Source organism: Coffea arabica, chromosome 8c (genome assembly GCF_036785885.1).
Source record: "Coffea arabica cultivar ET-39 chromosome 8c, Coffea Arabica ET-39 HiFi, whole genome shotgun sequence".
Classification (NCBI taxonomy): Eukaryota; Viridiplantae; Streptophyta; class Magnoliopsida; order Gentianales; family Rubiaceae; genus Coffea; species Coffea arabica.
This window is the reverse complement of record NC_092325.1, coordinates 7,194,232-7,208,902: the sequence shown is the minus strand read 5'-3', so window position 1 is coordinate 7,208,902 and position 14,671 is coordinate 7,194,232. Positions and strand designations below refer to the sequence as shown.

General features: G+C 34.9%; 1 protein-coding gene across 1 annotated transcript; it reads right to left on the bottom strand.

The window, feature by feature from the left end:
- Positions 1–6,711: 6,711 nt before the first annotated feature.
- On the bottom strand, positions 6,712–11,634 carry LOC113706389 (probable carotenoid cleavage dioxygenase 4, chloroplastic). The gene is made up of 2 exons (XM_027228294.2): positions 10,044–11,634; positions 6,712–7,238 (listed from the first exon to the last, which is right to left on the bottom strand). Exons 1-2 carry the CDS (start codon positions 11,525–11,527, stop codon positions 6,878–6,880), a joined length of 1,845 nt encoding a protein of 614 aa, XP_027084095.1. The 5' UTR covers positions 11,528–11,634; the 3' UTR covers positions 6,712–6,877.
- Between the last annotated feature and the right edge of the window lie 3,037 nt (positions 11,635–14,671).

Below are 14,671 nucleotides of genomic sequence, written 5' to 3'. Positions count from 1 at the left end.
CACTGATAGTATATATAAAATTTACTTTTATATAAATTAGATAGCTTTGCATGTATACTCTAGTTACTTGATCGTTAATTGGCAGTCAAAACATGAACATTTATTTTTCCTGTTTTCTACTTCACTTGATTAATGAATGTGAAGAGCAAAACGCGAAAGGGATCGAGAACAAAGTGGCTGGTGCATACAACCTTATTTTAGGACAAGAAACAAAAAGACACTAAAAAAAAAAATTACTAGATTACATTTGATTCTATACCGCACTCGACTCAAAGGATATGTCTTTGAAGATTGAGAAGTGAATCGCTTTTTATTTTTCATCATCATCTTCTTCTTCTTTTTTGAACACAATGATGTTTTGAAAACTTTGAGAAGATCATTGCTGCAATTTCTTTTTTTTTTTTTGTCTCCAAAAAGATTGGGGTGTGAAATTGGTTACCCACCACAACAAATCTCTCTTCAGACGTAATTGATAAGCATAATAAATGCATGAAGCAACTAACCTGTCACGAGACATCACTACTTGATCATTGAACCTTGTGAGCTAGGTACCACTCACTTGAATCTATTTTTCTTTTTTTTGTTATCTTTTTTGTCATTTTCTATTCAATAGATTTTTTTTTCTTATTTTTGTGTGTGTGTGTATATATATATTATCTTGAGCTTGAATAAGATCCATTTATCCCATTTTCGTTGTCAAATCTTAAAAATCTTCCTGGGATTTTTGGAGTGTCCAACAGGAAAATAGGCCTGAGGATGAGAGTGGCTAACAGGTCACTAGTGCAGTTAAGATCATTGAATAAGCAAGCATAAGCAAGTGATTTTTTAGAAACTACATCTGGAATGCCAATGGAAATGGACCACCAACGACATGTCCAGTGGAAAATGACTCGTTTATCAAACGAAGCGAAGTGGTCCTTTTCTTTCAAGCAATAATACTGCATGATAATTTTCTTTCTGTCGTTCTTTCTTTCTTTTTTTTTGGTCAGAATCACAAAATAAAAAGATGCAACTCTCAGTAGAGATGATAATTGGTGTCGATTTGGAGTTGAAATCTCATTTTTCTACTGTTGGTACTATCCTGGTTTGAGTTATGGAGCCTTCAAACATATCTATTGAGACTCATATATAGGTAATTTGTCGTCACTAACCTTTTTTGTGACGACTTTTGGAATTTTAGTGACAAGATTCAGTTGTCACTGAAGGCTCATTTTTTTGTAGTGAATTAAAGCTTAGAGCTTGAATTGGGACATTTAGTTTTTTTTTTCCATGTTCAACATTTGTTTTTTTTTTTCCCTTATGATTCAACTTTTGATGTCTAATTTTATAGATGGAAGCTCCATTGAAAAATTTGCGCTGTGTGGCCATTAATCAATTTTTTTCTTTCTGGACCTCAGCTGTATTCTTTAACTATATCTAGTCAAATTAAAGCTAAACTGCTAAAGGGAAAACATTACACCCTAGGATATGTGATAGAACTATTTTCTCATAGATTTATAAAGGATGCATCACTTCTTGATATGGCTAACCCTTTAAAGTAAAACTACAAACAAATTCTTTTGAGCAATCTTGAAGGAAAAAGCTTTGGTTTATTTCCACAAATTGGATGGAAAGCGATTGCCCAACAAGCCCTACTGATTCAAGGCCAGTAGCTATTCTGCCTAATCTAATCATCCCATGCAAACTTACAGAATTAGTTAAAAAATTTCAGGTCATGCAGAGGGTGAATTGCTTCATATCTAGAGTTTTTATCTACTTGTCCGCAATAAAACTCGTCATTTTGACATATTATTAATATAGAAAAAAGTTTTTTTTTAGCAAAAACAAATTTATATTTGTGTAACATTCTAGGATTCAGAAGTCTGTAGTTTCAAGTGTTGGATTCTTGTAAAATTTTCCTATGTTTTTATGAAAATGCTAAGAGTTGGTCAAGATGACTAATTAAAGAATAAGGATCCTCTGTATGACTATTAATAGAGGGACAGATGATTTCAAGTGAAGATGCTCCCATAACGATATGATAGAAGGAAGAAAGTCCAAATATCTTTATTTAGGAGGCAATATGTTTCTGACATAATAATTGTGTCTTACAAGTTTTATTTGTGCGTCATATCAAACATTGTTGCCACTACAAATATCATACTTCTACATTCCCAGCACCACCAGTTATATGCCAAGCTTATATGGTGTTGATATTGTCATCTTTCATTGTTTGCCTTTCAAAACACTCCACAAAATTCTTTAAGTCTTTGTATGATTGAGTAAGAGTTTTAAAGAATAACTGGAGAGAACACATAAAAGAATAAGTAGATTAATCTTTTTAATACGAATAACATATCGACTTTTGCTAACAGGTTTCGATGTATGCTGCATGTGCAAAAGGAGAATTTTAAATATAAATACATGTTATGTACTCTCTCCATCCCATTACTATTGTCATATTTTCACTTTATTGATGTCCCAAAATAAGTGTCACTATTTCAAATTTAACACATGCTTTGCAATCTTGTCATATGAAAATGTAACTTTTCAAAATTCTAATACACATCTATCAAGAGAATATTTTGAATTCAAAGAATACATACGTAAATTTATCAATGTCACCTTATTTAGACATAATGATTATCATGTCTACACAAAAAGTTGGATTCTCAAAAAATGACTCTAATATTGGGACAGAAGGGAGTATCATGTATTTAGATTTACTAGTGTAAAAAGATTAATATGTGTAACACTTTTAGAAGCAAATGAGAATTATTGATGATACATTTGAATCAAGTTGTAGCCGTTCATAAAAGTAAAATGGTGTACACATCATCTTAGATCAAATTATGAATTTAGCATCCTTCTTTGCTATTATTCCTAATTACGGTAGATGGGAATCTAGCTTCTGTAATCATTGATAAAGCTGTCCAAGCAAGACCATCGAAATCACTTGTGATTGAAGCAATGAACTTTTTAACACTTTCAAAACAAGGAAAAAAAAAGTATATCAATTTCTTCATCTTTCTGTGAGTAAGTTCTTTGCCATCTGTTGGGTGTAAAATTCATTGTTCTGGCTGCTTTATTCTAGTTAAAAAAAAAAGTGTCGGGATTTTGAGATGTGATTTTAGATAGGGTCAGAACGGTAATTCTATTAAATATTCGCAATATCACACGATTCAAAATGAAGGAGAAAGGGGCATGAAGCAATTTCTGACATGATTGTTCTGAATAATGTACAAAGCATTTCAAACATTGTAAATAATGGACAGGGGTAGGTACAGGTACGTTGTAGATTTCGTGCAATTGTCCAATTTTATACTTTCTCTTGTATATGGTGTGTGTTTATATAACTTTGTTGTACTCTTAAATTTTATTCGTATCCATCTTATTAATGCATAAAATATATCCTATCTCTATAAGCGTATACCCACATTATACATATATTACACATACAGTACACCAACTGTACTTAACCAAGCCTAAGCGAACCGCATTTGCTCCATTCTGGTAAATGATCAAACTATAGTAAATATGGTGTAGATTTTGGTCACTATTTAGTGGGCTATATGTACTTCGTAAAAAACAAGGTACAGTAAGTTAATCACACGTCCCCGCGTGAATGGTCCAACGGTAGCAACTCCCACAGGTGACCGTTAGATCCCGAGTTCAAGCCTCTGCTCTGTTGGATTCCTCTGCGCACTTAACGTGCTTAGGTCGGGTTGGGGCGTCGGGTCCGGGTCGCAGGGGATTAGTTGAGCCCCGTAAGGATTGATCCGGTGGATTCCTCTACGCACTTAACGTGCTTGGGTCGGGTTGGGGCGTCGGACCCGGGTCGCAGGGGATTAGTCGGGCCCCGTAAGAATTGATCCGGATACCCCTGTGTCGAAAAAAAAAAAAAATCACACGAGTACGTTTTTGGAAAGAAGAAATTTTCGACTATTTCCTAGTAGTAAATAATCACCGACAATTATCAGTGTCCTTTGTCCTGAATAAACAGGGTTGAATTAGTTAAAAGTTTATTGCCTCTTGTATACACTACTCGTTCAGAATTTTGTCTCTTTAACGGATTCTAATCATGAAAAGTGTTGCAGTTGTGGCGTGGTTGTGAAGCCTCAGCAACACAAGGTTGCAAGCAACCAGAAGGGAGAAGCAACACAAGTGTCTGGAGTGCATTACAAGTAATAAATTGCCTCAAATTCTGAGTGCTTACCCAACAAAACTGATGTCTTGCAAAGGCCACCTTGTTGTTTGCTAGGATTTAATGTTATACTTCTTTTTCTCGATGAAGGATGAGACCCTAAGAATTAAAGGTCCTAAGTTTTAATTTTCTGCTCTCTTCTCACTTCTTAAATTCCACCTTTTTTTATAAAAAATAAAATAAAAGATACTTCTTTTTCTTTTCTTTCTAGTTATGACAGTTGTAAAAAAAAAAAAAAAAGGAGTAGAAAATCTTGATGTGGAAAGAATCTAATAATGCTACTTATATAGGGATGAATCCAGATAAGTTGACAAACAATCTCGTCCTTCCAAGGCAATTTGTTGATTGGCCAAATTCATCAGCATGCATGCTGATGTCATAATGGATGAAATTCCTATTATATTTGTCCAGAGAAAATTTGTCAACTCCTATATTTAATAATAAACTTGTGGGACTGAAGTAATTTTAGAGTCTACCTATAAAAAGTCATTACGATATTACTAAGTGATAGACAGAAATACGGAAATTTCAAAAATCAATGAGGTGGCTTATCCTTTAGTTGGTTTCTATCACTTAAGACTTAGTATAGGATTTTCCTTAATTTTAAATTAAGGATGTCCAGAGAAAATTTGTCAACTCCTATATTTAATAATAAACTTGAGGGAGATTGAATTTTAGAGTCTACTTATAAAAAGCCATTATCACATTATTAAGTGATAGACAAAAATACGGGAATCTTTAAAATCAAGGAGGTGGCTTATCATTTAGTTGGTTTCTATAGTATCGGATCTTCCTTAATTTTAAATTAAGGAAAACTGCTCAGATAATCCCTCACATTGTGTTTGTTTAAGTTCGTCATTTTCAAAGCGATGCAATGTATAGTCACGTACAGGTAGGGATGGCAACGGGGCGGGTCCCCCGCCCCCCGCCCCATTGTCTATTAATTCCCCCCGTCCCCCGCCTCCCGCTCCCCCCCGCCCCGCCCCGCCCTCGCCCCGCCTTGCCCCGCTTCCCCCGCCGGGGCACCTGCGGGGTTAATAAAATTTTATTATATAATTTTATTATAGTTAAATTTTAATAAATAATCAAGTACTAAAATATCAACACATCACCAAATTATTATTCATTGTAATTTTACAATTGAAACTCATAAAAACAATCAAACAGAAGTTATTTGAATACAATCCAATATGATGAAATAAATATAACTAAAATAGTCAAGTTTTCACTTTTAGTACAAATACAATAACTAATTCATTATTGTGTTTGTGCTTTTTTTGAGAAAAAAGTGTTATTCTATTAAGTGTAATTAGAAATTTAGAATAAATGTATTAGTAAATTTAGTATGACTAATTAATAAATTCTATTAGTAGACATGTATAATTATTCATATAATTGATAATATCAATTATATTACATAAACTAATATACATTATATAATACATCTAACTAATAATATCATTATCATAAGTTTATAACTAATTAACTTATATATTATATATAATTATATATATATTTTTTGCAGGTGGCGGGGCGGGGGATGGGGCGGGGGTATACTCCCCCGCCCCCCCGCCCCGTTTCTAAGCGGGGGGAATTAGAAACGGGGCGGAAAAAATTCCCCCCCGCCCCCGCCCCCGCCCCAACCCCCGCCCCGAGAGCCCTCCGCGGGGCAGGCACCCGCGGGCACCCGCCCCCATTGCCATCCCTACGTACAGGAAGTACATTATTTTAGTCTCAAGACCCATCTTTAGTCACATTTTAGCTAATAAAAAATACAGTGATCTCTAGTGATGCATGTTTTAGTGGCAAAAAAGATTAGCACATATTAGGTAAATGCCTAATCCCACTTAAAGTACAAGACCAAAACCTAAATAGCACACATTGGCATGTGGGGGTATATGGGACAGGAAATGGCCTGTTGAGGCCTAATTTGCTATATAGATTAGCATCACATGGTTGGGCAACATGTGTTCCAACCCAAAAGTTATATAACAAAAATGGTGCATTCTCCTATGTTTGATGGACTAAATTGCATGATATTTAGAATCTAGGGCTAAAATTTGGTAAGAGTTCCTTTAGAATTACACAACTCAAATTCGTTTATGAGGATTCCTCTTCTCTTGATCTTAAAGGTCGTAACTGTCTACCTACAACTAAACTAAGCTACTCTTCGCCATGCAACATGCCAAAATCAAATTTCATTCCACACCTATCTTTTTGTCCTAAAAATAGCAAACTGGTGCACTATAACACGTAGCAGCTTGATAAGCTGAATTGATATCAGTTATTATCATTATCATCATCATCATCATCATCATCATCAAATTGTACAAGTTAAACTGACTTATCCGTAGTAGAATGAAAATTTCCTTGAACGATTTATTGTGTGTCATAAAATGGTCACTATTTCAGAGAAACTATTGGCAAGTAAGATAATCCCAAACTAAAGTGTATATCCCTTTAAATTAATTCACAACCATGAAACAATGTATAATTTACATACCTGTTTTAGTTACTAGTACCTGGTGTATACTTACTATAGCTACTGTTACATCTTCTTTGGCAATGATAATCCAAGTTCTGTACAAAATAAGTTCAATCAATTGATGATGAAAGCTAGGTCCCTCAATCAATATTGTCCCGTTGTCCTTCTCTAGGGGTTGTTTTTATTCTTCATCTACAGAATCACAGGAGTCATAACTTGTTGAGGTCATTTTCACTGACAAAGAGGCCATGAAAGCCATAAGGCACCCTTTGCGGCAATTTGACAGCAGCCACAATTTCAAGATTAGGTGATTTGGCATCCATAACCAAGAATCTGGACTCTCCTGTGTTTTCATCATGGACATAGGACACCACAAAACCATCATCTTCATCTGTGTTGGGGTTGTTAGGCTCTTTTGCAACGAAAAATGGTTCGCCTCCTAAGCACCCTGGTCCATACAGCCGGCTAGCAACGATGCAGTCGCGGCGGTCGCCTTCGGACACTGATACGTCTAGCTTCACCAATCCTGATACCTTTGGCATAGGGTCTCCAACTGCTGCATACACATACCTACAAAAGAAAAATTAAATGTTTTGCGAGTTAATTTAAATTGCATATATAGATAGGAGAGCCTCAGGAAGTATTCATTTCATTTGTTTTTTATGTATGGATAGAAGCCAAGGAAAAATGAGGTGGGTAAGAATCAAAACTTTGTTTTATGGCAAAAAATAAAGATTATTGATCATACGTTATATTTGATTCTTATACTGTGAAAATAAACTTATTTTCTTTTTTTATCATAATCTTTTCTCCCTTTTTTTTAAAAAATATTTTCTTGATCCTTGACTAGATTCCTTAGAAGATTAAAAGGTCTTTTGGGACTAATGTTAATACTTTTGTTCTATTTTGCGTTTCAAAACGATGATTCTAGTATTTGTGGTTGTTCCATTACTTTATATGATCAATTGGAAAAAAAAAGAAAGAAGAAAGAAGAGAAGCAACAATGCCTTGGAGAAACATTTACAGAGCACTTAAAAAACCAACTGACGTTAACATAAAGCCGAACATTTACAAAGGGAAACACAAATTGACGTTAACATAAAGCTACTCATTCTAACCTTTTCCTCCCCTCAATCTTCAATCCAATAATTTTCTGGTGCCTATTATTTAGGATATTTACAAACTAGCCTCAAGCCATTAAGCACTTTTCTATCAACAATCTACACTTTCAACTAACTTTTTTTAATCCAATTTAAATATATATATATATATATATATATATATATATATATATATATATATATATATATATATATATATATATATATATATATATATATATATATATATATATATATATATATCCCAATGACCTCCGACTTGAGTGTGCACAAAACATTAGTACATGTAAGGGGAAACAAGAACCTTTGTCATCCTAATGAAAATTAAATTTCAAAAAAAAAAAATTTATGTATCATATGTCTAACCACTATGCAAAGTAAAATTTAATGAAGTTTATATTCACAAGTTGACTTTTATTTTTGAAAATTTACACATGAAAAGTAATTTCATGTATCCTTATTTCGTTTTATATTTCGAGTTTGAATATAGTATATTTACATAGGCAGTAATTTCAAGTCAAATATTGTACCCACTGTACACAAATTGTACATAGCAAGAACACAAGCATAGATGTGTTTGGCTAGAAAATTATTTGAAAATTTTTTAAAATAATTACTGTAATATTTTTTTTGTGATATATTGAATATAAAATAAAAAATAATTAAAAAGATCAGAAAACGATTGAAATATATATTTGTGGTGCGAGTAATTGTTTCTTTTTGTGGCAAGATAACGCCTCAGCCCCCAATTTTGGACCCCATCTTTCCCAGAAAAATCCCACCCCATAAATGCAAAGCAACTACCGAAAAAGCCTAGATATTGGATGTCATGGGGTGGGGTGTATGTGTGGTAATTGTTTTTTCTTTTTCTCTTTTTTTTTGTGTTTTTAAGATTTTAAATGGACGGCCATAGCCAGTGGCAAGTGCAGTCATTTGTTTCAATACATGATACTCGTGACAAAATAAAAGTAGCTTTTGCCTAGTTTTAATACCCAATTACTCATTTTATCTTTATTAGATATAGTCCTAAAGGCAATACACCAAAGCAAAATTATGATTCTTCAATATTTCTTCTCTATGAAATGGTATTTATCTTGTTAATTAAACCGCTTCTTGATGATCATGTTGATAATTTGAGTTCAGACATATGGTAAAAATTATGTTTCAGTCGTTTATTATCGGTATAAAAATGAGAGTTTATTAAGTGGAAAATTATGTATATGATAGTAAATACTAGTGATTCAAAGCTTCAAAAAAAAAAAAAAAACTAGTGATTCATGCACTGAAAGTGCCAATTAGAAAGATAAATAGTAATAAACAGGTTACAATTTGGAGCAAAAGAATCTGAACAATAAAAAGAGAATAGTAGTTAATAGTTTTTTTTTTTCAACTTCTAACTCAGGATCTTTTTATTATGCAAGGTGAAAATACTACTGATATGACATGTACGTCTTTGGAGTAATAATATTACTACTGATGATAACATGTATGCATTTGGAGTAATAATAGTACAACTTCTGATGAAAACTGGCCACAGTTGAAACTAGATCATGGGAGATAAGAAGAGATAAGTGAAATATGGATATATCTACACTAATATAACCCAAATCAACTTTACCTCCTGAGTTAAGAACCTAGAAATCTTGAAGAGTAGCTTTGGAGTTACAAAAGGTGACAGATTTGACAGCAAAGATTGGATATAAATAGCAAGAGATTTTGGCATAAGGATCCTCCTTATTGGGCACCCCTTACAGGGTGATGTCCTTTCCTTATCCTGGAAGTTTACAATTTTATCCAAAGGACACCTTGTATAACGAAAAAGATTGGCTAAAAATTATTTAAGGTTAATTATTATGGACTCAAATGATTCTTTTTGGTGATAAAAATTCTCAATTTTAGTCGTCATTATTATTATAACGATATCCAATTATAGATACAAATGATGTATTAAAAAATTGTAAAATTCCATTATTGTGCAGAACAAGAAGTTGCACTTTAATTCACCTTGTAATATGTTTATGTTGATGGAAATTATAGGAAATTGACAAACTTGAAACCACAAAATAATTATTATATGTAAATCCATATCCCAAGTAAAAGTCCTGCTCATCTTTAATCTTTTAAATCAAAGTATGCTATTTTTTTTTTGGATTATATAGGTAAAAATTGTTAAGAATATATATACGAGTATATAATTTGTGTAAAATAGCAAGGGTGCTTATCATCTTTATATATTAAGCATCTAAATACGTACTTGTTCTTCTTGCCAACATAAGCCGGATTTATGACTGCAAAATCCAAATTCCTCGTTGAAATTGGATGCCTCCATACCATTCCTGTCTTAAGATCAATCTTGATTTTCTCCACGGATGCATGAATCAAATCCATCCGCTCCAAGGTATGCTCAACAGACAAAATATTAGGTGCCACAACAACAACACTATCTCCATCGTCTTCATCCCAAGCATTGATTGCATGAATAAAATTGAGTCCAGGGACATCAAACCACTTCATCTCAGCCTCATCCATAGCATACCTCGGAATAACCCCGAGTCGTGGTACTTTTCCAGGATCTGAAGCCACTGGAGATCCTCCAGCAATCATAAAAAGAGGGTTCATACCAATTTGTATCTCAGGAAAGATGGCGTATTTCTTGGTGATAGCAAAATCATGCAGAAATGAAGGACGCGTCATGGAGAAAATCGGGATGTCGGGTTCTTTCGTACCATCAGGTTTGATTCTGAAGAAGTTTAGAAATGGAGGCATTGGCCCGTACCTGAATGCGAATGCTTCACCTGTTTCAGGGTCGATTTTGGGGTGTGCAGTCATGCTCACAATAAGCTTACCATCAAAGTCATGACGGCCTATGGTTAGCAAATCTCCATTTTGTGTTAATTTCACTGTATAAGGAAGGTCTGATTCGCCTAAAGCGAACAGTTTCCCACCGAACAGAGCCAAGCTAGTGTTGGCCAGGCCGAAGCCCTTGGCTAGGTTAAATTGGCCGGTTAGCATTCGGGCAGCAGCCAGGGCAACCCTGGCAGCAGAGGGTGTTAGGCCGTTGAAGCCGGAGAACACGTTGGGCATCACAGTAGAGCCCAAGTCCCGCTCGATCATGTACTTGTAAGTTTTCACGTACCGGCTACAGAGTGTGGCTCTTCCTTGGGAGATTTTGATGGAGTGTATCATTCCATCGCCGTCGAACAAGTGGTATGGCCCGCGCGGGAGGAATTGAGGGTTTGGGCCGTTGCGGAAGTAGGCACCGTCGAGGCACGGTGGAAGGGAGCCTTCAACCACCTCACATTCGGTCGGAGGGAGTTCATCAACCGGTGCAAAGTTGTTCGACAGGAAATATTTGGGATCAACAGAACGGCGAGTTGGAGGATCAATAAAAGTGTTTATGAAGTCATCAACTGCATTAAAGAAGACAGTGGGCAATGATGGTTCTACTAGCTTTCTTGAAGGTTTTTGCCGTTGTGGTGATTGCGTTTTTGGTGGTGTGGATTTTGCAGGCGTATATTTTGTTGGGATTTCTTTTCTAAGGGGCTTAGATGATGGTGGTGCTGTGGTGGTGGTGGTGGTGGTGGGATTGGCATTGATTGTAGCTTGAGGCCTATCTTCAATTCTAACAGCTGAAACGTGTAATAAAGCAATGTTTAGTGATGAAGGCGTGATTAGAGAAGTTGAAAGTTTGGGATTTTGGGATAGTCGAGATAGGAAAGAGGAAGAGAAAGCATCCATATTAGTGTCTTTTGTAGTTGTTGTTGTTTTGGAACACTATTAGTATAAGGATGGATGATGAAGGGGAAAAAGGACCAAAGAGAAGGTGGAGGGGTCGAGTCTATAGTTTTGGGGGGGGGGGGGGGGGGTATTTATGCTGTGCTAAAGCGATTCGAATGGGAAAGTAACAATTCAGGCATTCAGCTCAAGTTTCCTAAGCCACAATTATTTTGATGTTGACGTATGGTTTCATTGATAGCTCCAATGGTCCCCATAGATTTCTGAATTGTTTTGTTATCTGAACATGAAGATGAGGTACTTAGCTTATTCCCAGAGTTATAAACTGGATTGTGATGAGCTGGGCTCGAACCACATGGTAAGCCTGTACATGAACAGAAGAACGCAAGGACAAAACTTTTGTACCGTAAAGTTCTTAATTCAATTGGACTTGGAGCCTTTTTAGCAAAGGAATTTTTGGTCAAGTTTTTTTTTTCAATAAGTTTTTTAACAACTTTAATTAGAATAATCTCAAAAAAAAATTTAAAATTTAAAAAATACACACTTCAAAATATTCAAAAACAAAAAAAAAAATTTTCCTTTCTTCTTCTTCTCCCCAACCTCAACCCACCTGCATCTGTTGCCGCCAGACCAGCACGTCCACTAGTGCCAGTGACCTTTTTTTTTTGTCCTTTCGTATCCCCTTTCTCTCTCTCCCCCTCCTCCTTCCTTGGTCTCAATCAAATTGAAGCCTTGGTATGTTTCAAAACTAACACAAGAAATTATAAAATTTCAAAAATTACACGTTTTATACACTATATATACGTATGTACATAAAAAAAAAGTTTTGCAACTTTATTTGCATGTAACGACGTAATTTAATCGAATTAAACTCGAATACCCATATGCTCGACTTTGAGTACAACTTTGAAATTTCTTATTTGAATTTGAACTTGAGCTCATCAAGCCTTTCAAATGTAGGCTCGATCTCACCTCGCATATTACTCGATTTGCGTGCAAATTTCCATTTTCTTCCGTGAAATCTTGTTCAATTTCAGCGGTCCACAAAAGTAGAACGCAAGTACGGTGATAATAGATATTTTGGCATTAGAGCTAGCATCCTCATGATGTGAATCAGTGCCAAAAATTGGCCAAAAAAATATCTGTCTCTTTACTTAACTGTTAGTTTTAAGATGTGAGGACTTATAAACACTCCAAGTAAAGTGCATTAGTTAATATCTAATGGTAGATTTCCTTAAGAAATTGTAAGCAAATTTCTTAATTTGTATAGCAAATTTCTTAACATACATCATTTGGCCTTGTTTCTTTATTTCTTAATTTGTCTTCTAATCCCAACCCAATTTGGTTATTCCTGCATACATCGTTCTCTTATATAACCTTAATAAAAATAATAGCCTCTTAGAAAAATTGAAGTTTTATTCTGTACAATTTCAAAACTACTGTTTTTCTTCCAATTACTTCTTCGTCCCATCAGCAAAACAGAGTACACTTCATTTTTTTTTTTTTGGGTTCTTTTTCTTATGCAAACACCAAAACCTATGTCGTTGTATTCCATGTAAAGCGTCAGTAAAAGATCCACATTTGAAGGCCAGTAGGTTATAGACAAATTACACTTCAATAAAGGCAACATTATCATATGGTATCCAGTTGCTTCACAAAACAAACTAAAATTAAAACCATAGCTTTAATAGTTAAATGACTGAAATTAATATTAGTTGAAGCTAAATCCTTAGAATTCTTTATCTTCCTACCTTTTTTTCTTGAGAGAAAGTCCTAAGAAGAGGTTGCAGGATGGGAGAAAGGAGGAAGGTTTGCAAGTAAGAAGGGACTGCCAGATGGAGGAGGGTGGCAATGGAATGGGTAGGGTAGCAGGTGGGATGGTAGAGGCGAGATGTGGTTGCGGGCTGGGAACTTGAGATATTTTGATTCATTAGGGATACAGTATGATAGAAGAAAGGTATTTTTCCAGAATTGAGAAAAAGTGATAGGTTGTAATTTTATTATTTATTTTATTACTAATTTTCCCTATTATCTGACTTGATATGGGTTAATTGTTGGATTCTACTTACTTTTCATAATTCACATTTATTTCAGGAAGTAGATCAAAAATATCACAATCAATATCACTTTGACAGTCATCGAAAAAGAAATTAAATAGAAGACTTGCAACAGCATTTTTTAAAGAAAAGGGACACAAGCCCTTTTCGGTCACTTTGGCCGAAATGTTATTTTCCCTGGAGCTGCCGCACATCAGAGGAAAAAGGGGAGCAATAGATAGGGGCTAGAATTAGATTAGCAGGACGGCAGCACTAGCTGAAAAACTTTTGTTGACTTTCTCCCTTAGGATTTACTTTGGCTTCTCTTACGCATGGCAGAGGAGCACTAGCTTAGCTTTTTGGGTTGTTGACTTTCCTTGGTTTCTTGGTAGTGGAGTTCTCCTGCGGATGGCAGGGGCAAATAGGAAGACATTGGAATTTGGAATAAAAATTTCAGATTTTATCTTGCTTGCATCATACACACAATTTCCAATCACCTTTTATTTCATATACTCCCTCCGTCCCACTTTGATAGTCCCGTTTTCCTTTTTCGTCTGTCCCAAATTGTAGTCCACTTTCTAATTGAAGAATGCAGTTGTATTTTAATTTTCCTAAAATACCCTTATTCAATGTAAGTTGTTGTTACTATAAACCTACCCCATTTAATGAGAGTTGATTCTTTTTTTACTATAAACCTACCCCATTCAAGTTTCCATAAAGTTGTACCATATTTAATGTGAGGGTATTTTAGGAAAATAGCAATCTAAATTTACTTTTCCAATAAAGTTAACTACTTTTTCTTAAACTGTGTGAAAAAAGAAACAGGACTATGAAAGTGGGACGGAGGGAGTACATCACATCACAAAAAGTGCTACAGTAACATGATCAAATAAATCATCCAAATAAATTCTTATCCAAACAAACTCATTGAATCCTACTCTGCAACTTTGTTTTGCTTTATTTCTTTGACCGAATTGAATTCGTGCATTTCTCAATTGATGGCCGCGTCTCTCTCTTCAATTTTATATGGGCTTTGTTCATCGAACATGAACTAATTTCACCACTTTAGTCAAGGAGCAACGAAGGCTCTGGTTCGCCTAAAAATTATGGG